The 22,152-nt window shown below is 39.6% G+C and overlaps 1 protein-coding gene across 2 annotated transcripts in view; it reads right to left on the bottom strand.

Annotated features, from left to right (window-relative positions):
- The window catches only part of BICC1 (BicC family RNA binding protein 1), a 209,920-nt gene that overhangs the window by 27,501 nt on the left and 160,267 nt on the right, over positions 1–22,152 (bottom strand). For both annotated transcript variants that reach the window (XM_034776029.1, XM_034776030.1), the window contains 5 exons: positions 10,572–10,651; positions 6,751–6,909; positions 3,873–3,926; positions 2,466–2,660; positions 1,031–1,282 (listed from right to left, as the gene is read on the bottom strand). In XM_034776029.1, coding sequence (XP_034631920.1) covers positions 1,031–1,282; positions 2,466–2,660; positions 3,873–3,926; positions 6,751–6,909; positions 10,572–10,651 — 740 coding nt within the window. The remainder of the gene's footprint in view (positions 1–1,030; positions 1,283–2,465; positions 2,661–3,872; positions 3,927–6,750; positions 6,910–10,571; positions 10,652–22,152) is intronic.

Here is a 22,152-nt window from a genome sequence, read left to right as displayed (position 1 = left end):
TCCCCAATCATTTTGTTTAAAGAACACTGAAATATGGTGTTCCCGAAACAAAACAGGAAATTAACATTCTTGTCAATTTTACTTAGCTGCTTCATAACAGTGAGCCTGACTGGGTTCTCCAGGTTGCTAGGCTCCCTCCTCCAGCCAGAGAGTTCCAGCTCCAGACAGGGCTCTCCCAAGGATGCTGCTATGGAGCATGGAGCTTAGCAGCCCCGAGAGTCCTGGCAGTAACCATGGCTCCAGCTGTGGAGTAGAAAACCTGCCACCTGCAGACTCCTGGATCCAGAGGGTGGCAGGCTCCATGCCTCAGTGTCGGGAGCTTGCCATCGCCCCGAGCCGCAACAGAAGCCTGTCTGTTTCTTGGTGCGTAATGGACTCAGAACAAAACGTTTTGGTCCAGCAAATTGGCATTTCCCAAAGAAAGTATGTTTCACTGGAAAATTTCTGACAGTTCTGCTGCTAACGTAGTTGACAAGACTACAGAATGTAGAACCTGCTAGGATGTAAGCAAGTGTCTCCAATGTATCTGATCATCTGTACTTCCAAGGAAACCTGCCCTAAAAAAGATCATTTGGTCCACACATATGCCACATAACCTCTCTCACTGGCTCCAGAAAAGCTGCCCACTTATCACGCTAACGAAAAGATGGAAAAAAAGAGGTGGTTGGACATTAATGGAGGAAAAGAACTGCTTATCTCAATTTCTGCCTTCTAATCGGTAACATCACCATCATAACCAATTTTAATTATGTCATTTATATTGGCAAAGCATCTTTTATCATGATAGTGTATAACACATTTATTGATAAAATCAGATATAAGACAACTACAGTTCATAAAAACTATTTCATTAGAGACAGTCAGAATAAGAGCACTCATCTCAATCAGTATTCTGTTATGTAAATAAATACTATTTTTTCTGCTCCAATACAGAAAGTCATTTGCATCTGGATGATAAATACACAGGAACTGGTAGTATTTTCTTTTAGTTACTTGACATTTTTCCTACAGATGTCACTGAAATATTTACCATGAGATATTGTCTGGCAAGACAGACTGACTCAATAGTGCCCTGGAGGTAGACAGTGGATTTCTTTTGTGGGTTACTGGGGTCAGGGAAGTGGATCTGAGCACCAGTTCTCTGCATGATATGTTTGATGTTACTGCCATTTCGACCCATCATAAAGAGATGATGCTGTGCTGCAATATCTAGCTGCGTGCTCACAGGGATTGCAGAGGCCAGACTCCCAGCCAGGTGTTCCAGAAGCATGGCTGTTCCTTCCTACGGACAAATAGGAGAAAATACATTATAGAGAAACAACCAAAACTGCACAGCGGTGGATACAAAATAAGAATTTAATCACATTACATTTGCTTTAGACAGCACACATTTCACATTCCAGAATAAGTAAGCAGCAACATATAATGGATTTACTAAGAGGGGGTGGGGGGGCAGCAATATACGATTTTGTTTAAAATCAAGTTAACTTATAATTCAGAAAGAGTTGGACTGTACCTAACTTCTCTTGAACTGCATCTGAACTCCACTGAATTCAAAGGAAGTTACGTGCTTTAGAAAATCCCATTGGATACCTATCTGGATCTTTAGGCACCTAAATACCTTTAAAAATCTGGCCTTTTATGTCTTGGCCTCAGTCCTGCGCCTGGTTCCACACAGGTGGAACCTGTGCCCACATGCAGCCACACAGAAGTCAATAGGGATATATCTGAACAAATCTAGTTGCTAGATTTGACCCTTGTTTTGGTCTCTGAAGCCCTAATTGACTTGAGACCTACCTACTTGACACCACCGTCTCTCTCTGTATCATACTGCCACAGCTGTCATCCACAGAAATACTCAAGCTGGAGCTCCCTTGCTTTTAGCTTAAAAGGCTGTTAGCAACATGTCCTGAGTGATTGGCCCCTTCCATGTCTTTTGAATTCACTGTTTCCCCCTTTGTCTGAAATAGCCCGAATTTGTTGACCATTAGGGTGTATTGCAAGTCCACCTATTTAACCAGACATTTGGGGAGGACTCAGGTATGTGGGGGTTAGGATTTGATTTTTTCATTGGTTTACATTTTTTGCTTACTTGCTGTTTTTGGTGATAGGTGAGATTGGCCCCTGCTCTGGTATAGCTGTTTTTAATTTTGGTTTGCGATATTAATCATTTCTCAGAGTGCCTAAAGCCTGAATAAGGTCTCTGATATATTTAAAATGTAAACTGAAGTAAACATATAAAATTAGGTTTCAAATGGAAAAAGTTTTTCTGTAAATACACAAATCCTATTTTATAAAAAAACAACAACACCCTAAAACATTTAAGAGCAGTGCATCCAAATTGTTAAAATCTATAATAATAAATGCCTTCTGGATCAACCAGGATAGTACAACAAGACACCATTTAAGCAACTAAGTTTTTACACATTTAGGATATCTGGAATAACTTTAGTTAAATGTATTACCTTCACAGCACTAGTATTATTCTGTGACCCTCTAACAATGACAGTAGCACCGTACATTCGAGAACGTTGTTTAAAGGAAACTGAAATGTTATAAGTCTGTGATATATGCTGAATCGTAGGAGAATTAGGATCTGGGATAGGTTGGAGAATTCCAGCTATGGGTAATTCAAACATAAGTACCAAAGGAAGCAGCTCCTAGAGTGAGATTGAGAAAAATCACAGCATGTATTTGAAGCACAATCACATTTACTCAGCCTACCACAACTTTAATAAAAATTCAGAATTGTCTGTCACTCCGCTGAGATAACATTTAGGATATCTACAATCTCCCTGAGCTTTCTTTATAGAAACTTAAGTTTGTTGACATCATCCAAGGCAAGTTGTTTGCTGTCACAAACAAATGGAAAAAATGCATTACCTTGCCAGGGAAAAAAGTGTGAATGTCATACATCGTTAGAAAAATGGCAAAAAAGCCACAGTTTTTTTGCAAATAAAGAAAGTAAAAAAAAAAAAAAACAACCAAACAAAAACAAAAAAAACCCATGTCACATTCCCACACTTTTCTATACTTACATACCATATATTGAGCTACATTTGTGAAATTTCATGCAGGGATCTTGCTCCATAGTGGGATGGCTGGGGTTAGAAAAACAATGACTTTTTATGGAAAAGCCCTATAAGTCATGCTTTCTGTCACAACCATTATAGCCATCAAATATACAGACTTAATGTATGTATCTGTATAGAATATTAAAATGTTCATAATATGTCATATGGTTCAAAATACAGTTGTGTGAGATATACATAAAATCAAAAGAGATTGTTATGATGGGGGAAATGAGTGCAGAGTGCAATTGGTGGGGATGGATTTATTTTGCTACAGTCCATCACATTACTTGCACCTACTGCATATAACAGTTAAAATTCAATCATAGGCAACTAAATTACCTCTGCAGAGGGAGAATTTAGCACATAATTCTTAGTAGAAGGACTGCAAGATCAATCTGGTTTAAATAACTGACACTAAATTCAGGCTTTAAATCAGTTTAGGTAACATAAGGTGACTAAACATGAGTCACTTCAGTGTTATGTAGTTTGTCCACATGAATGCTAACATTCTTAATATATTTGTAACACGTATGTACACACAACTCATGAGCCCTTTATGCTTATTTTGTATAATTATTTAAAATCTACTAATTAAAAAGATTAAACAAACAAATGAATGTTCATTGTGAATATTGCTGATATTATTTTCTTGCAATTTTGGGTTTTACGATATGAACTGCTTAGAGACAACAACACAGAGCCAGTCAACTCAGAACTGAACTATCATTTCCCACTTTTATCCCCCAACTTCTTCTATCTCCAGTGTGTTTGAGATGTGAGTTACGGAAATACAGTTACCCGTATTCTAACTCTGGCAGACTCCACTCCAGCTGGCTGTCCTGCAATAGACACCTGAAAAAGTCAGAACACAGACAACATAGTATCATTTTCATATAAATTATCTGAAAAATTCTCCAAATATGTTATTTTTTATATGTATTGTACTTCTGTTGGTGTCTGAGGCATTTTTTAAAACAGTAGTTGAAAACTGAATCCCTCCAGTAAAGGGTTACTTTTGTATATTGATTTTTATGCTACAAACTCTTACAACATTCTGAAAACTTTGAACAAATAATGGAAGAAACTATAATCAAAATTCAACATAGCCATTCAGAATGAACCCTGCAATTACTATTCTGCAACAGTATATTAGTCCTTAAGGTTGGAACTGAACACATAATATACTTTTTAAAAATGACATCCTAAGTTGCCACTGGGAGTTTTATGGAACATGCCACTTAAAAAAAGCCTGAATAAATTATTAGTATGCTATAATGACAGACTGAAAAGTAAAAATGTCCTTTAAATTTGGTATTACAGAACAGCAAGATTCTTTTTGGTGTATTATAATTCAACAAGCAATCTTCACTCTAATAAAGTTGAACTGCTATTATCAGATGTTTTCATTTTTGTTAGACATCTACAAACTTTAGTTTCTATATAACTTTTAACATGCCAAAAACACCCAGAAATTTAAAAAATAAATAAAAATCAATAATCCAGATGCCCTGCTTCTCTACTACTTCCTTATACTGAATGATTGTCCTCTGAATATTTGAAAGAATTTGATAAACACATCACTAATTGTCCCTATCTTTTGCAAAAACAGATTTTCTTTCAGTCCACCTAGAATAATCCATTGATTTCCCCACCTGATTTAGATATGAAGAGTTAATTTCCATAGCCATCAAGGTATACAAACCAGGCAAAAAATAATTAAACTAAAATAATTATATAATACTTTAAAAATGGAATAACCAGCTTATATTAATAAGCAGACTTTAAGGCCAGAATGGGACCATCATGATCATCTATTACTTTCCCTTTGCCTTGTCCCCTCAATCAGAGTTAGTGACTCTTGTTCTTCATCTCTGTAACAGAGCACAGCTACCCTCCTGGCTCCTGCATCTGCTAGACTCAGATAAAGTCACTCAGAGAGCCTACCACTGGTGCTTTTATTTACAAGATTGTGCTCCTACCACCTTCTCACTATACAGCTTATACAGCTCCGGGTTCCTTGTGTCTGAACCCAGGAGGGAAGGGCTTTCTCCCAGTCTGCACTCCCTCACTCTCCTCCGTCCCACCATCCCGGCTTCCTTCTTCCCAACCTCTTATATAGGCTAATTGGGCTAGCAGCTGGCCCTCATTCCCCAATTAGGGCAGGTTCTTACCAGCCAGCTCCACTTTATTCACCTAAATGGGGCTGGCATGGCAGGGGGCTGATTCTGAAGTCTTTCTAATCGGCACCCTGTCACAACCTCCAAGCATTCTTGTCAAGTGCATCTTCCAAGCTGACATCGACCTTCTTCATCATCCCAAACCACCCTTTTCTAGGTCTTTCTCATGGTCTTTGTATTGTGACTACTAGCTATCGTACTTTCTGGTCAACTTATCCCTTATCTCGTCACCTAACATGATCCAGCCATCTCAGTAGATACTCCCTCAACTTTCCCGTTATGAGGCCCATACCATTTCATTGCATAGTCTATCAGCTCTTGTCTTACCTGGAATCCATCTGAAAATTCTCATTTTGGCAGTGGAAGAAGTTGTTCTTCTCTTCCTTATTGGCTAGCATTCTGACTCAAATGTCAGAGCAGGCCTAAACATGATCTTGTATACTTTGGACTTATTCTTATAGTAGAAAATTCCTGTCTACTCCCTCCATTTACACCACATGCTCTTCATGTGGTTCTGTGACAGAGCGCTGAAGCCTAACAGATGGATCAGCACTCTGATCACTGTGGCCTCAATTAGTTCCCCTGGTGATGGCTGACTGAGGAAATAGGGAGGAATTAGTTAATCAGATAGGGAGGCTGGATAAGTTAAGGAAATAATTGGCTCATCAGATGTCTGTCTAGCTTAATAAAAGACAGGAAGGACGTGCTGGGAGTAGGGGGCAGGGAGGGAGAACTAGGCTAGCTGGCTGTGCTCAGTCTGAAGGAGATCTGAAGGAAGGGAGATCTCTTCCTCCCAGGGCCCCGATAAACAGGGTTTGAAGGAAATCAGGTCATAAGTATTAGATCTGCTGTATTGCACTGTACAGGAGTTGCTGGAGGGGACTTGAATAAATTTTACAAAGGGGACACACAAGAAGAGAGTCTGAGTGGTTTCTGTGGTGACCAAGGATGGGGAAGAATCTATGCTCCATTACAAGCTCCTAACCTTTGCATGCACATTCCCATCATGGCTCAACAATGAACTGAGCATCTAAATTGTTGAACAGACTAACTCTATACCACCTAATTTTACTGGCTTCTCAGTGTCCCTCTCAACAAAGCATCACATATTCTGTCTTCTATTGGATAATTCGTAAGCCATTTTCTTCTAATGCAGCCCTCCAGGGGCCTCCTTCTAAACCCCTTTCCAGTGTGGTGTTATCTTCCTGGGACAACATGCTATCATCAAAAAGCAGGCTTCGTGGAGCCTCTCCCCTAATCTCCTACATCAAAGTGTCCACTCTAATCACAAACATGAATAGTGATCCTTGATGTAGACCTATTCTCCCAAAGAATAACTCTGTAGCCACAGTTGCTTCTCACTGCTTTTCTGCTACCCTCATACCTGTCCATGATAGTCTGAAGATGCGTCTCCAGCAGATTGTGTAATTGCAAGCACCACCATAACAATTCTCTAGGAATACATACTGTAAAATATAAATAAAATATTAAATACTTACTTGGTTGCTCTTTTCTGCTTGGTTATTCCTATTTGAGTCTGGAAAATGGATGTGACATCCTGTTTCTTCCATCACTTTTTTAATGTTATTGCCACCTTTGCCAATCACATGAGAATGTTCTGTATGTGAAACGTCCATCTTCAGGGTGACTCGATTACTCTAGAGGCCAAAAAATCTAATTATTATGGGATTCTTCAGTGTGGAATAGCTTAACATCAGTATTTTGCAGTAAATTACATTTATAAAACTATATTATAGACAGTTAGATCATGAGAATATTTTAACAATGGTTTACTGTTGACTGAATTAAGACTTGTTTAATACTGGAACTTTATATTTAATTGCTAAACCATGAATATTTTCTTTCTGATAAGGAAATTAGTGTGTACCCAAATACATTAGATTCCTAATGTTTCACAAATGGCAAAACACTGTTAAAGAAAGGTGAATGAGAGTTGCACTAGACTAAGAAACGTCAACAGAAATATTGATGTGTGTCAGTTTGCTCAAGGTAAGATGTACTTTTTAGTTTTCAAACTTCCAGATTAAGAGTTAGAAAAATAGTGTTTTAATTCTCTTAAATTAAGACCTAGCTTTTAGATTTCAGGATTCTCATTATATGGTTCTTTTTCGGTTGAGTCTGTAATTCTGCCATTTAAAATAATGCATAAAGTAGTTTGATGCAAATAATTTTTTAAAGTCTAAATGCAAAGACAGGTCTCATTCTCTAGTAAGCAAAGTGGTTTAATGAAATAGTATGTTTTACCTCTGAAGACCTCAGTTTGGTGATCTCTAGGTCACCCTACAGCTAGACAGAAATGACTGCCACTGCACAGGAGACGCCCATAATTAGGACAGTGCAAGTCTAGTGGGGGGAGGCGAGATTCAAGAAATAGCTGGCCTCATACAGTATCTAGCTCCAGTTTGTGTGGCTCAGTCTACTAAAACTAACATTTTAAAAATAGAATACAACAATAATAAATTCATGTTTTTTTGAGCCATGACTCAAAATGAGTGCCAATTCTAATAGGTACAATATAAGGAAATTTTTCAACTCTACGATGAGCCTTTATAGTTAGCTTTCATAAGCCTGTTTGGACTTGCTTTAAAATTGCCAGAGGTAAGACAATGATCTCCATTGGACTTGTAATTTTAAACAGGATACACAATTCTCTCCAGTATACTTGTGGTCACAGGCCTTCATAAATAAAAGTTCCCCAATATCAATTGATCTATCTATCTCCTGGACCATAATGGAATCTTAAGCCTTACAGCATGTTTCAATACAGAAAAGTCTTTGAAAAGATTTGTGGATAAGATTATAAAATTAATAATTACCCTACGAAATGGAAAGTTCTCAATCAGTTGGAGGTCAATGCTTAACTCAACAGTATATGTCCCACTACTAGGTTTGAAATGCTAGGAGCAGCACCGAGGATATGGGAGAAAGAGGGGATTTAGACAAAGATGTCAAAACTGTCTTGCTGAATCTGTTCATTTTGAACCTGAATAATAAACTGACTCTTCCTTTTGGACTCAGTGAAATTAGTTTTTCTTTTTCTTTTGAGTATTACCTTGCATTTTTAATATCAATTCCACTTTTGAAATAAGCTTTTAGTTCTCAGTTTGTTTTTCTGTAACATTAGTGTTTGTCCTACATCTAATGATACCAGACACCTCTGTGTTCCTGGGGAACCAGGGTGCAGTATCCAGCCGGACTCATGAAAGACACCTCCCACCCCAGCCTCTGCTTAAACCAAAACCCATCAGAAGAAGAAAACTTGCAGAGAGCAGTGAAGGGCATTGGGAGACACACCTAGACCCCTCCTGACAAAGGTGACAAGATTAAGACATCTCCATTAGCATACAGAATGGAGAGCAAAGACAACTCCCCCAGCCTCATCTGCATGAAAGATTGGACAGGAAGACATCTCAATTTACATACAGAATGGAGAACAGAGAACCACATTGAATTCTGGGACCAGAAAAAGCAGGGAAGCACGGCATCCTGGGATTCTCTGCTCCAGATGCTAATGAACCTATGCCTGCACACACACCCAGCTCAGCAGTTATCAGACCAATTCTAGTAATGAATCCTTAATTGATATCCAAATACTGAAGCAGCCTAGTTGCATTGTGAGCTCCCTGGAAGAAAACTCCACCCATAGCCAAGAGTGATCAGCTCCTATTGTCTAGTCTAAAGAAAACCCTTGAGTCATCAGTTTACCTATAAACAAATCTAGTGTTCTCCTTTGAACCATTGTAATTTCTCTACAAAAATCCCTACTCACCCTCTAGTCAGGGTTCTGATGCTTAGATCCACACTGTGCCTCAGTTCCACTGGAACTCCATCTCGTGACTGATCGTGCTGGGGGCTCTGCCTGTCTCCAGCATTCAGAACCCTCAGCTACCACCATCATCTGGGAACCCTGACCAGTTCAAGCCTCATGGAGTGGGTGAGACCCCCCCCCTCCTTCTCTCTCTCTCTGTTTTCCTTTCTACCTTAGGTATTAACCTTTAATCATGTATGTTATGTTGGTTTAGTCCTCCTTGTGTAGTTATTACTATTATTCAATAAATAACTTCTATGGTTAAGTTGGTTGCTTCTCTCTCTCTTGCTGAACTTTACTCGTTTGTGTTTTTAGCATCCCCCATTCACTCTACAGCAACGCTTCTTTTACCTAAGCTAAAGATCCCTGCAGCGCCCAAAATACTGTGGGGTTTGCTCATCAAGTAGGTTACTGCCAGTACAATTGTGTTGTGAGAGTGGGGATAGGGACGTGCTAAATTTGGGACGCATAAGGGTAACAGCTTGAAAGTGCTGCTTGACCCAGTCCATGGAGCCCAGGGGCATATAAGGATAGACAGCTTGAAAGTGCGGCTTCCTCCAGCCCAGTGAGTCCAGAGACATACAAGGGGTCAGCTTGACAGTGCTGATTGATCCGGTCCGCTCAGACTTGCTCTGTTAATATACGTGTGGGTGTTCATCTGGTTCTGGGGTGGGAGTAACCCAGCCCTAGGGACCCTAGGTCCTGCAGCATAGCTCCATTGGGAGGGGACTTGCAGAAGGGAGAAGTAGAGCTCCATATGTAAACACAAGTTACACAAGCAGTACATTGACAGGATTACAGAACCCCCTTCCCCAGAGGAGTAACCCGAATAAATGAGCATACCCCAAAGTAATGGGCAAATCTGGTAACACTAAACATTTACATATATAATGCTAAGAACATCATAACATCTGAGGGCAGAGAGAATGACGTGTCAATTTATAATTTTGTCAAACACTTGATCTGTGAACAAAACACCTCCCCCCAGCCATTTAATTAGTAAGCCTCATTATAGTCTAATTTCAGACACAATATTTCATTTCTGAAATATCATAAAATTAGGAAAACACACCATGCTTTCCACAATTCTGTACAACAGAATTGGCCACACAATCCACTACTTGCAGTGGAGTTTGCTTTTTTTTTTTTAAAAAAAGAGAAAACTTCAAGTTTTTAGCCAATATGATACGGAAAATTTCCCCCCAAATGTGAACGGAACGGAACCGGAAACAGTGTTGTCTTCTTAAGTCTGCACAAAACTGAAAAACAGTTTCAAACAGAAGTGTATTGAATTCAGTATCAACACCCCCCTCCCCCCAGGGACACGTTACTAACCATATTATTCATTTTAATGTAAAATTTTAATATAAGCATCTGCTTTTTAATTTCCTCTAAGCTGCTGCAGAATTCAGTGTCACTATACCATAGAAATAGGGGCCTGCACACAGGATTTTGGCCCAGGATTCAATTTTAAAAATATTTTCTTCTTACTTTTGTGTCCAAGACAGACATGATCTTCTCCTTAGCTTCTTTAACATTTTCTTTTTTTCCAGAGACTTTAATATGGGGATCTAAATAAAGAGAAATAAAGATCAATAAACAAGTCACATGGGGAAAAATCTACCAAAATACTTACTCTTTCACTATCAAGCATTAAACAAATAACCTTCTTTTAAATTTAAAAAAAAAAAAAAAAAGCTTTTTGTTGTTCCTTTTAAAAAGAAACAGCTACTTTAGATATATTAAAGTTTAAAGGTGAGCTAAAGTACCAAACTCTTTTGGAATTGGCTAAATTACTGCAGCATGTTAATAATCAATTAATTCACTCTTCCCACGTGTTTTATTGTGCTCCATAATATCATAGTAACAAACCGTTTAAAAAAATGCAAGATTACACATTACTACTGTGATATTACAAAGCAATCTACTACAGTGTAGACATGCAACAAAACTGTACCAAATACTTCTCTTGTTGAATGCTAGCAATGGGCAACTCACAGCCATTTGATGTCAGTGTTTTTTGTATGCCAGTTTATGCTTCTACCACACAGAACTTAATCTGTGGATGCTTACCAACTCTTAATTATGTGATTAACATAGTTATTTGATCTCTATACCTTTGTTGTTGTTAGTCATTACACCTAATCGCAAAGCATTGGAATGGACATAAAAAGCTCCTTCCTTTGAGTCATTAATAACAATTCGTGCATGAACAAAATATATTTTTACACATTTAGGAGGCATTCAATACTGAGTATCACCTTACTGAAGCTTTTGCCTAATCAGGCCTAAAGTACTGGATGTAAAAACTTAGGTTTTGACCATAAGAGTTTTCAAGTATCAATGAAATATGAGAAGATGATGTATCCCCAATGAGTTATCAAGCAGAGTACAATGACAATAAAACAAAACCAGGGGGTTAAATTCTGAAACTTTTACTCAGTCAAAATGGTCATTGAAGAATCTGGCTCATAGATGTTAAACAGGACTTGGAACTAACCCCAGTGTCCATTAACTGAAAATGACACCTTAAGTAGAAGAGCAGCACCATCTGGTGTCTGGAAATATGAACTACCATAATCAAATATTTCCAAACAGAAACGAGCCCAAACCAGACAACTCTGAATTTCCTTCCAGGTGTCAAATCTGGATTTTGTAGTCTGGATCTGGTCTTGTCTCTTTTCTCCTAAAAATGAGACCGTATGCCTGTTGACAGTGTAGTGTGGCCCTTTCCTCCATAATGGAATTTGCACTTGCTCAAGGAACTTCTAAATCCACTGTTGCACAATGCATACTAATGTGATTAGACCTGGTACTGCATTTTAACAAAAGCCATCCAACATTCTGTAATATGTATGGGCATTCAAATTTTCAATAGAAGGGGAAAAACAGATATACCAACAGAATAAACCTGCCTTTCTTCTATCACCAGAAATTTAAAACAGTCCTTTATTTTCAACTGAGTACAAAAGGTTTACAAATCAAAAAAGACCACTTGAAATGCTTGGATACTGCTGTGTTCCAATACAAGAGAGAGCAGGTTTTATCTCAACAAGTTTTGAAAAAGTTCAACTGAGGAGCGAGGAATGCTGAAATTTTTTTGCCAAATTGCACAGAAATCACAAAAATGCAACATTTTGAGTTCTAGTTAGACTTAAACAGGCATAGTTTTGTTTTTTAATGGAAAACAGTCACAAAAATGTGATGTGCAATCATGGCATTTACAGAAGCTCTGAAATCCTGCTGTTTCAGACTTTCCACAATGGTGGTGCTGAGCAACTCAACAATTTTTTTAAAGGGCATTTTCTTTATTTTTTTCTCTTGTTTTAAGTTCAGCATAACCCAAGTGGTTAAAATATATTTTAGCTCAAATCTTGAAAAAATATCTACAAGCAATGATTTTTATAAGCAGAGATCCCAGCACATTATGAATGCTACAAGTATCTGTTTAGAAACGACATAAAAGGATACTTGTATTTTATTGAAAAGTGGATAAATGATTTTTTAACAATATCTTTCAACACACTTCTGACCAATGACAGAAAGTAGCTAGGCCACCATCTTGGTATCTTCTGAAACTTTGTGAAACCAACCCACTTCTTTTCTCCAAATAAGCTAGTACTGTTCAACTGATAGTACTATGACTGCCTGTCTCTGTTTACTAACATGTGAAAAATTAGGTGAGAATAGATTTTGGAAAAAAAAATTGCCATTTTTCATTTCCTTTGGGTTTTTAGATTTTGTTGGTGTTCTCAGACTCACAAATTTCTCAAGTTCATTATACTTTCAGCCTTTATTTTTGTACCCTAAAAAGAATAAAAACAAAGTATTTTAAATTATGTATTCAATTTTCTTCCAAAAACCAAGAAAGAAAACCCAGCTAAGCCAACAATAGAGATTTTGAAACTCAATACCATTTTTATAATCTATAAAATCTGTCAAGATTACAGTCTTAATCTCCATTCCTTTACAAGGTTTCCCCACAATGACAATACAATGTGATTAAGAATGTGCATAAGTTGCTAGTCTATAGAATTTACCTTTTCAGACTCAGCCCTCTCTCTATTTCCAACAGGGAAGGGCAATTTATGGGAATGTCTTGCACCTGACTGCTATAATTCTAATTCTTGTAATTATCATTCCTGAGAGAGTTGCACAGGTACTGAAACTATAAGAAGTCCAGTGAAAACCAATATCTGCCCTGTAACATTGAATCACTAAATACTGAAAAGTGGCAAGTTGAATTATCGAGAAACTGCTCAGGGATTCATCCACAGATTCCGAGAGTTTAAACTCAGAACAGAGAAGATCATTAGATCTTCACCTAGTCTAGCCCCTTGTATAGCACAGGTGATTAAATTTCACCTAGTTACCCCTGTATTGAGCCCAGTAACTTATATTGGCTACCTGATATCTTCCACAAAGACATCCAGTCTTGATTTGAAGACAACAAGTAATGGAGAATCCATCAGTTCCCTTTGTAGTTTGTTCTAATCTAATGGTGAATCTCACTATTAAAAATGTGTGCCTAATTTCTAATTTGAATTTGTCAGTCTTCAGCTTTCAGTCACTGGCTCTTATTATGCCTTTCTCTGTTTGATTAAAGAGCTGCAATACCTGCTACTTTCTTCCCACGAAGGTTCTTAGTAATCAAATTTCCTGCCAATCTTTTTGATAAAATAAACAGATTGAGCTCTAAGTCTCTCGCTGTGAGGCATCCAGCCCTTGAATAGTATTTATGGCTCTTTTCTGTACCCTATCTAAACGTTCAACATCCTCTTTTAAAATGTGGACATCAGAACTGGACACAGTATTCCAGCATCGTCACCAATGCTGTAAAGAGAGGTAAAATCACTACTCTCCTGTTTACACACCCAAGGTTCTCAGCAGTCCTATTTGCCTCAACATTGCATTTGGAGTTTGTGTTCAGTTGTTTATCCACTATGACCCCCAAATCATTTTGAGTCACTGCTTTCTAGGGTACAGTCCCCCATTCTGTAGATTTGATGTGCATTCCATGTTCCTAGATGTATAACTTTGCATATGACTGTAGTAAAACTGATGTTTGAAGGGGCCCAGTTTACCAAGCAATCCAGATCACTCTGTGACCGCCCTATCTTCATCATTTTTACTACTCTGCCAGTCTCTGTCATCTGTAAATTTTAATCAAGAGTGATTTTGATTTTCTTTCAGATTGTTGGCAAAAATATTGAGTAGTGTGAAACCTAGTTATGAAGTTTACACACTTGAAAATGAAACAGTGGTGACACCAAACAAAAATACTCAATGCGTTATTGCTTTTGAGGGATGGGGGGAGGCAGGCAGATGGCAATAAACAAGTACAGAACAGTGAGTTAGTTAATGGTAGGAAAAGAAGTAAAGGAGAACAAGAAACACTTTTGCAACTCTATTGTGAAAACAAGATCAAAAGAGGAAATAAGCCTGTTAGTGAAGGAGGAAGGAGAATTAAACTAATGACTCCAATGCCAGACTGAACTTTTTTACAAAAGTATCTTCAACAACAGAAATGAAGTTTGAATTGTTATTGCTAAAGAACAGGTGAGGGAAAACTTGGATATTTTGAAAATATACATATCGGGTAGTCCTAACAACAAGGTGGATGAGGTAATGTCTTTTATTGAACCAATTCTGTTGGTGGAAGATAAAGAGCTCTGTGAAGCTCAAAAGCTTATAAGCTTGGAAAAGGTAACTAGAATGTCACAGCTAAATACAAGGTGTGACTGATTGTTAAACATAAGGGGTTAACATATAGAAAGAAACCATTTAAAATGAAGTGGGCAATTAACACTCTACAGTCATAGGATAAAGGAGGGGTAATAGAGTCACATTGGAGTATTGAACCATAAAACCATTGTCTGTTTTAGAAGTCCATCATCCACATCTACCACATCCCCGAGAGTCATAAACCACACACCTGACAATTACATTAATTACTTCCTGAAAAAAATCTCCTGCGAAATCCATAAACATCACATCTACCACAATCTCTCTACCACTGAGAGGACAGCTATACAATCCCTGAAATCCAACCACCAGATACGGATCAAACCAGCAGACAAAGGGGGTGCCATCATAGTTCACAACCATGATGACATCATCAACAAAGCCAACTGACAAAACTCTCCTACTATAAAAAACCTCAAAGAAGACCCCACACCACAATTCACACAGGAATTTAAGGATATCATTAAATCCTTCCCCGAACAACTCCAAAAGAAACTCATCTCCCACGTACTAACCCCGGTACCCTCTAAATACCTCCAAAATATACAAACAAGAGAACCCAGGCAGACACACCATATCTGACCATGGCATTTTTAAGGAAGGAATATCAGGACTCTCAGAAACAATCCTCAAACCAGTCACCAAACAAAAGGTCAGTTTCCTCCAGAAACTCAACAATATTGACATCCTCCCTCAGAACATTATCCTTGCTACCATGGAGGTCATGTTCCTATACACAAACTTCCCTCAACATGACAGCATCGCTGTATGCCTCAAATACCTACAAGACAATGGACAACACTCACATATCCACCTTAAACTATCCATTTCATTCTCACCCATAACACATCCCGAAAGAAATCTGTCACAAATCCCCTTGTGGCCTTCATCGCTCCCCCTCCTCACCTCACCACATTCAACAGCAGCAGCAGCAAGTCCCCACAGACTAAGACTCACCAACTCAAAATGGCACCAGACCCTGCCAAAACAGATGCAAATCCTACAGACATATCTCCACTACTATGACAATCCATGGGTCCTACACATGCCTATCACACATGATGTACCCCATCCAGCACATCAAATGCTCTAACAACTAAGCTGCTGAAATCAGACAATCATTACGCTCTCAAATGAACTCTCACAGAAAAATGATAAAAAACAAAAACACCATATCATCATTGGGTGAAAACTTTTCACAAAGCAAACACTCTATCTTCCCTCTCAGTCTTCATTTTCAAAATAAACCTGTACTACACCTTGAAAAGACAAAGATGGGAACTTACATTTCATAACTCTGCTAGATACTAAAAACCAAGGTCTCATTACAACAATTTGTAACCTACTAGCCCTCCTTTGTCCTCTGACTACAGGGTGTTAATTGCTCACTTCATTTTGATTGGTTTCTTCCAACATCTGTCACACCTAGTATTTAGGTGTGAGACTCTAGTTACCTTTTCCAGACCTGAAGAGCTCTGTGAACCTCAAAAGCCTGCCTCGTCCACCAACAGAAGTTGGTCCAATCAAAGATATTACCTCACTCACCTTGTCTCTCATATCCAGGGACCAACATGGCTACAACAACACAGTAAACAAGTCCTAATAGCATGCATTCTGTGGTGTTAATGGAAATCAGCTCACAAGTTTACCAACTACTGAATTATTTTTCTTTTAAGAGTTATGAAGAACTGGGAAAATTCTTCTGATTAAGGCCTGTTCTACACTAGAAAATTAGGTCAGTATATCTCTGTTGCTCAGTGGCATGAAAAATCCACGCTCCTGAGTGGCATAGTTAAGCAGACCTAAGTCCCCACATAGACAGACTGATGAAAGAATTCTTCTGTCAGCCTAGCTCAGGGGTAGGCAAACTTTTGGGCCCGAGGGCCACATCTGTGTATGGAAATTGTATGGTGGGCCATGAATGCTCATGAAATTGGGGTTGGGGTGCAGGACGGAATGAGGGCTCTGGCTGGGGATGCGGGCTCTGGAGTGAGGTCAGAAATGAGGAGTTCAGGAGTGGGAAGGTTTAGGGTGTGGGGGGAGGTGAGGACTCTGTGGTGGGGCTGGGGATGAGGGGTTTGGGATGTAGGAGGGTGCTCTGGGCCAGGATAGAGGGGTTCGGAAGGCAGAAGGGGGATCAAGGCTGGGGGGGAAGGGGGATGAGGGCTCCGGCTAGGAGTGCGGGCTTTGGGGTGGGTCTGGTGAGGTGTTTGGGGTCCAGGAGGGGACTCCGGGCTGGGACCGAGGGGTTCGGAGGGGGATCAGGGCAGGGGGGTGGGCACTGGAGGAGGTCAGGGGTGCAGGCTCTGGGCAGTGCTTTCTTCAAGCAGCTCCCAGAAGCAGTGGCATGTCACCTCTCCGACTCCTATGCGGAAGCACAGCCAGGCGACTCTGCCCCATTCACAGGCGCCACCCCTGCAGCTCCCATTGGCCGCAGTTCCCAGCCAATGGGAGCTGCAGGGGCAGCGCCGGGGGCGCGTGTGGAGCCCCCTGGATGTTCCCTATGCGTAGGAGCCGGAGGGGGACATGCTGCTGCTTTTGGGAGCCCCAAGGAGTGGGACAAGCCCCTGACCCTGCTCTCTGCCTGGAGCACCGGAGCACAGCAAGCCCCAGACCCCGCTCCCCGGTGGGAGCTCCAGGGCCGGATTAAAACATTTGACGGGCCAGATGCAGCCCATGGGCCGTAGTTTGCCTACCCCTGACATAGCTTCTGCCTTGTGTGGAGGTGGATTACCCAAATCAATGGGAGAACCCCTCCCATTGGTGTAGGTAGTGTGTATACTGAAGCGCTACAATGGGGCAGCTGCAGCAGTACCACTGTAGTATTTCAAGTAAAGACAACACTCAGTATGGCCATTCTTATGTTCTTAAGGTAACTGAAAAACGGAGAAAAGCAAAACTATTACCAACCTTCAAAAAACGGAAAGCGCCCCAGCAATTATTAATAAGTCTAGCGTTTAATTCAAATAAATAGGAGTGTGACGTTGCAGTCTATATGGTTTTTATAAAAATATGATAATAAGTGAATATAATGTAACTGGGATATGCTTCATGCAAAAGGTCTCTTGTAAGGTATCATTACAAAGCTTATAATCTACTGAGTGTGATCATCCTATTTGTATAAATGTATCACTCTTGAATCTAAAACTAGAAATATAAAATAATAACTCTGAGGGCCTATTGCAATTATGCAAAATATAACTCTGAGGGCCATTAATGGTGGTTTGGAATCTTGATGACTCCCATTAACCAGGACCATTGTCTGCAGATGGCTGTGTTTTACCTGTGAGTCTTCCTGTATATGTGTGTGCTGGCAAGTGGGTAATGAATAAACAATGCCTACTTTAAACCATTTATAAATGACTCTTCCTCTTAGAGCTCATTGTCTTAATTGCTCAGCAATTGTGAAGACTATTATTATAATAAACTGTAGTTTAACCCTTATAATGAAAATTGACCAAACCCTGTATGTCAATGATTTCCAGATCTAATGTGCTCAGTTTAAAAATTAAATTAAAAAAATAGTCTCTCTCCATGCTACTCCCAAACTCAATTTGTGAACTAAAATAAAGCTGGATTCTTTGCTTTTCATTCTTCCTCACTATTATGTTGACAAAATTCTTCCCTCATCATATCTCTGCACTTCCAGTGTCTTCCAATTATTCTCTCAGTGACACCTGTGTAATCTCATTGCTTTCAGTAGCTTTGCACAGGTGTAACTGACTGGCACGGTTATTGAAACCTGGGAAAGATTGCTCTTGATTATGTACAAGGCGGAACAGAATCCAGTTCACATGTCCACTGCTATTTTTCGCTCTGCATTGCTAACAGGAGTAAAAGCTTATTTTACTAAATAAAGGCAACAGATATGAACAAGTAGAAGAAGCGGAGCTGATGAGAAAAAATGTGCTGTTCTTGCACAGTCACTTCATAGCATACAATCCACACTCCTGAGACACATAGCTATGACAACCTATCCCCCAGTGTAGACAGCACTAGGTTGAAAGAAGAATTGTTCTGTCAGACTAGCTACTGCTTCTCAGAGACATAGAATACCTAAATCAATGGGAGAACCCCTCCCATCCTCGTCAGTAGTGTTTGCACTAAAGAGCTGCAGTTGTTCTGCTGTAATGGTTTAAGTACAGACACCCTCAGATATAACAGCAACATGTCTAGGAGTACCATATCTTTGCCACTTTCACCATAATATAATAAAATTCCTATATCCAAATATTAAAATGCACAGCTGAGGTTTGCTACAATATCATCACCATAGCAACCATATAAAACACACAATCAAACTACAAATTTGGGGGGAGGGATAGCTCAGTGGTTTGAGCATTGGTCTGCTAAACCCAGGGTTATAAGTTCAATCCTTGAGGGGGCCACTTGGGGATCTGGGGCAAAATCAGTACTTGGTCCTGCTAGTGAAGGCAGGGGGCTGGACTCAATGACCTGTCAAGGTCCCTTCCAGTTCTAGGAGATGGGATATCTCCATTAATTAAATACGCTAACTACGGGGGCTGTCTTAAAAATATGGATTAAAATTATATCCCCAAGAGAAAAGTAACTTTTTTTGAATATGTTACTGTATCTGTCAGTCTTGCTAGTGGAAAAATATTCCAATCGACTTCAATGGAGTCAGGATTTCACCCTCAATTTTATCCTTCTATGTGGCTGTGCACATTTTATAGAAAACTCTCAGAGCTGGACGGTTTACCCATTGGGACTGCTTTCAGAATTGCTATATCACTGGATGGGAGTGAAAAAGAAGCATTTTTTCCTGAACAAAAAAATAGCATATGAAAACACGTGTTAAATGATTACTTTACACACACTAAAACCATAACATTCAAAGTGTTACCAATGAATGCATGGCTTACTACACACTTTGTACAAAGCATTAATTACAAATTCAGCTGCTCTGACTTTCTAAATGCTTTGGCAACTGCTGCCATCAACTAGGAGCCAATTACTTTAAAATCCTTGTTCCAAAGGAGTTGTTACTTTTGGGCACTACAAATATAAGGTCGTCCAGCAATTACAGATGACAAGAGATGTCCATTTGTTGTAGAAATTATGTCAGATACTGACTGCGGAATAAAAACCCATTTTCATACAATAATTTACTAACTGTGATTCCTTTATTAATCCAATGGCTATAAAGCTCAGATTTAAGTGTATATAAAAAAACTTGCCCTTAGAAAAAAAAATCTTAATTCATTGGACAAAGTTCTGAATTCTATAGATATTGATACACACACTCAGAATAACTTTTCTGTTAGGCATAAGTGTACAATAGATGGAATTAGTATATTTGTAATGGTATACAATGTGCACAGGCATAATAAAACCTTCATTGGATATCTGTAGATTCAACTGGTCCTGATCCACCAAAGCACTCATGCAAAGCTGGATCAGGACTATACCAATGACATCAGTGTGTCCTGAGAAATGGATTGATGCCCTACAGGAAGATATGATTGTGACGGAAACCTGGAACTGGGGAACCGCTGCACCCCCTTAACTCTCCAGCCTGTGCTGTCTCTCACAATGCTTTGCTACTGACAAGCAACAAACCCCTCCAGGTGCTGTTACCACTCAGCACAACAGCATGTGGAGCACCACACCCAGCTATACTGCATGAATCCTTCAAGAATCACTCATAAATCTCACAGAGAAAGGCACCAACTAATTCCCCCCAGCTCCCCAGCAGAGAGGACATAGACCAGCCTTTGTAAACTGAGTTGAGATTTCCCAAGCACTACAACCAAAACACACTTTTAGGTAAAATATAAAACAGATTTATTACTACAGAAAGATGGATGAATATGGGGGCTCCAGGATGCTACTTTGAGGTACAGAGTGTCACAATTATTCAAAAGAATTTCTACCACAAGGAACATCAGTTGTGGGGATCCTACATTCTTATTGAAAAGGATCTCATTTTAGAGAATATGTTGAATGTTTTTGAGTATAAAGCTTTTAACCACATTGGAGTTAAGCAACCCAAAATAATGGTTCAAACACTTGATGATTTACCACACTAGGAGTTACCTTACAAAGTCAGAACAAATAATGGATGTCAAGTTATGAACAATGAGATAAGATACTGGAAACCTAACTACAAATTTACATATGATCTTTGCTATACAGGTATGGAACAAATTAATGAGAAAAGCTTACTAGCTGCATGGAGATAGGGGTTCTAACTCTGAGCACGTAAGATAAGATAAGCGTTACAAATCTGGGAAAGATTTTTCTTATGAAGTGTTAGATAATTGCAGTAATACTTCCACCCTTCCCAAAATAAAGTAAAAACATGGCTTTCAATATGATCTATTTTAGTGGGGGCTATTTTTCTGTCAAAAGAACTTGAAAAGTTAATCTAATGTCAGCAGCAGTTTTCCTTCCTGAAGAACGGGAGGTTTATGCATAACAGAACTACATATATTATTCAGTGAGTCAAATTTATCACATGAAATAGTAGGAAGCTACAGTAACACGAATGTAAGGATCACCTCAGGAAGTGGTTCCCAACCTTCTTCAGTTTTTTGCATTCCCTGTTTGAAGTGGGTTGCTGGTGCCCCCACCCACCATCCCTTGCTTCGTGAATTAGCACAGTCGCTATCTTCTCTCCTCCTTTTGTGCCCATTCCTCCCGCCCCCCCTTGCAGCTCTATAGGGATGGGGGTTTCATGTGCTCTTGTAGTTGAGCTGAGTCCAGGAGAATGTGAAGTTTGGGCTAGCACTCTTCTGCCTGGCCCTGCAGCCTTGTATTTATGAGCCACTGCCATGGCTGGCTGCACTGGAGCATCTGTGGGAACAACTTTGAAAGGATTTGCCCACAGATTGTTCATTAATGACCATGGAATGGGGAGAATAGCGAAGTGGGCACAATTTACAGTGCTACACAAGTACAGCCAAGAGCGCAGAAGGCAAGCCATGGCATTCCACCTGTCCCAGGCTCCCTCAGAGACCAGTGCTGGGAACTGGACCCAGCTACCTCCATCTCTCCTTAATCTACTTCAAGCAGGTGGAGTTTGGAAAGCCCTAGCCCCTTCAGAACTCTTTTCCTCAAGCAGTCAGCAACAGCCACACCCAAGGCATAAGGTACAAGTCAGGGCCTTCCTGCTGCCCTTTATCCCATTTGTAGGCCATTGCTGCCTACTGACACTTTTACTCAGCTCTGAAACTTGCACTTGGGGTACTGTTTTTTTCATTTGCTCCATTTGACATGGGGTTTCTGTTTCCCACCTCTAAGAAGCCTTTAATTGCCCAATACATTAATACTATCTATTGTGCTTGTTCTTCCTCCTCATCCCCTT

This window comes from Trachemys scripta, chromosome 7 (assembly GCF_013100865.1).
Source record: "Trachemys scripta elegans isolate TJP31775 chromosome 7, CAS_Tse_1.0, whole genome shotgun sequence".
Taxonomy (NCBI): Eukaryota; Metazoa; Chordata; order Testudines; family Emydidae; genus Trachemys; species Trachemys scripta.
The sequence above is the reverse complement of the archived record's forward strand: the minus strand, read 5'-3'. Positions and strand labels throughout refer to the sequence as shown.